This window comes from Austrofundulus limnaeus, unplaced genomic scaffold, assembly GCF_001266775.1.
Source record: "Austrofundulus limnaeus strain Quisiro unplaced genomic scaffold, Austrofundulus_limnaeus-1.0 Scaffold135, whole genome shotgun sequence".
NCBI classification, from domain to species: Eukaryota; Metazoa; Chordata; class Actinopteri; order Cyprinodontiformes; family Rivulidae; genus Austrofundulus; species Austrofundulus limnaeus.
In genome coordinates this window covers 764,149-765,622 of record NW_013952537.1, presented here as the reverse complement: position 1 = coordinate 765,622, position 1,474 = coordinate 764,149, and the positions used below count along the sequence as shown (strand labels likewise).

Sequence of the window (1,474 nt, the reverse complement as noted above, 5' to 3'; positions counted from 1 at the left end):
CTGTCAACGCTCTCTGGTTTCATTTAAAAGAGTCGATCATCAGATATTGTCCAAGATTAACCTTCAGGGTGGATATAGCTCGCTAGCAGCCTCACACCGAGGACCTACCCACGTCATCATTTATCCAGAATGCTTTGTGTGCAAATAAAATGGCCCCGTCCGTGTAATATATTTTAAAACTTCTAGTTTAAAAAATAAAAACTGAACATCCTACAGTATTTTAGTCTTTATTTTACAGTTAAAATATATGTTTATCAAATAAAGTCTAATGTTACAACTAATCATGGATCCCTTTAAGAGTTTTGATCATTGTATCTGCGGTGCTATTTGGACTGAAATGTCGGGACTTTTTCCTAAAGGGAGATTTTTACTGCTTTGTCTCAGGTGTGTATCATCATAAGCAGCTATACCACCACAGAGGAAGAGAGGGGCAGGAAGAGGCAGGCTCCAGGTCTCAGGCTAGCCTCATGTGGAACGGAGATCCAGCCAATCAATACATGGCGAGAAGAAACTACGCAGACGGAGCTGGCGCCAGCACTCTGGAAGGGATGGGTTACAGGTACGCACGTCCGTTAGATCAGCAGCCTCGTGTGTGCTGTCATGGATTCAGATGATCTTCAATGTGTTTTTGATTTTTCATTATTGCAGTAGCAAAGGTAGCACGATGTCAAGGCGAGGCTGTAAGAAGACCGAGTCGTCAGGGAAAGGTGAGGAGAGTGGGCGTGGCCTGGAAACCCAGGTTCCCCTGGAGGACATGGAAAGAAACCAGAAGATTATGCAGTGGATGATGGATGGAGACAAACAAAGGAAGAGTTCTCATGGGTGAGTTATTTTAGCTCTATAAATGAGCAGAACAAAGCATCTTATTTCAGGGTTCATGCCGGGTCTTAAGTCCAAAAAAGAAGTCTGAAATTTGAAAATCTAAATTTTAGGCCTTAAAAAGTCTTAAAAACGCCCAGATTTTCATCCAAGCTCTTAAATTAAATTTTATCAAGTCTTAATTCTTTCTACTTTTGATCATTCCTGAGAACTGTTGGCTGCATAAATAAAGAAAGTTAAGAGTCTTAATCAAAGGTTGACCCGATCTGTCTTCATGAAGTTCTAAGTTTGCTACTGGTCATGATTAAACTACCAATCCCATGATAACTGCAGGTAAAAATGGCACAGTTTACTTCCATGTTTTTGACCTCTTTGCTGCTACAACCCCCCGCATACAGTGGATTATTTACCTGCTCAAAAAACAGAAGTTCAGTCATGTCCACTGCTTGTTGTTTAAACATAGGAAAGTGTGTTTTCAATGAGACTTGACTTGTTATCACTGATTTTTACACTCTGTTGAAAGCGGTTCACAGTAGTCAGATATGACCGTTTCATTCAAATAATGTAGTGTTCTTGTAGTAAAATTAAATATTCTTTAATAAGCATCGACCATAAGTTATCCTAACTTTGGTAAATATCATCTACCTTGCCGGCT

The 1,474-nt window shown here is 40.0% G+C and overlaps 1 protein-coding gene across 2 annotated transcripts in view; it reads left to right on the top strand.

The window, feature by feature from the left end:
* Positions 1-1,474, top strand: part of LOC106522717 (axin-1) — a 23,469-nt gene that overhangs the window by 18,170 nt on the left and 3,825 nt on the right. For both annotated transcript variants that reach the window (XM_014015850.1, XM_014015849.1), the window contains 2 exons: positions 385-559; positions 649-822. In XM_014015850.1, the coding sequence (XP_013871304.1) occupies positions 385-559; positions 649-822 (349 nt within the window). The remainder of the gene's footprint in view (positions 1-384; positions 560-648; positions 823-1,474) is intronic.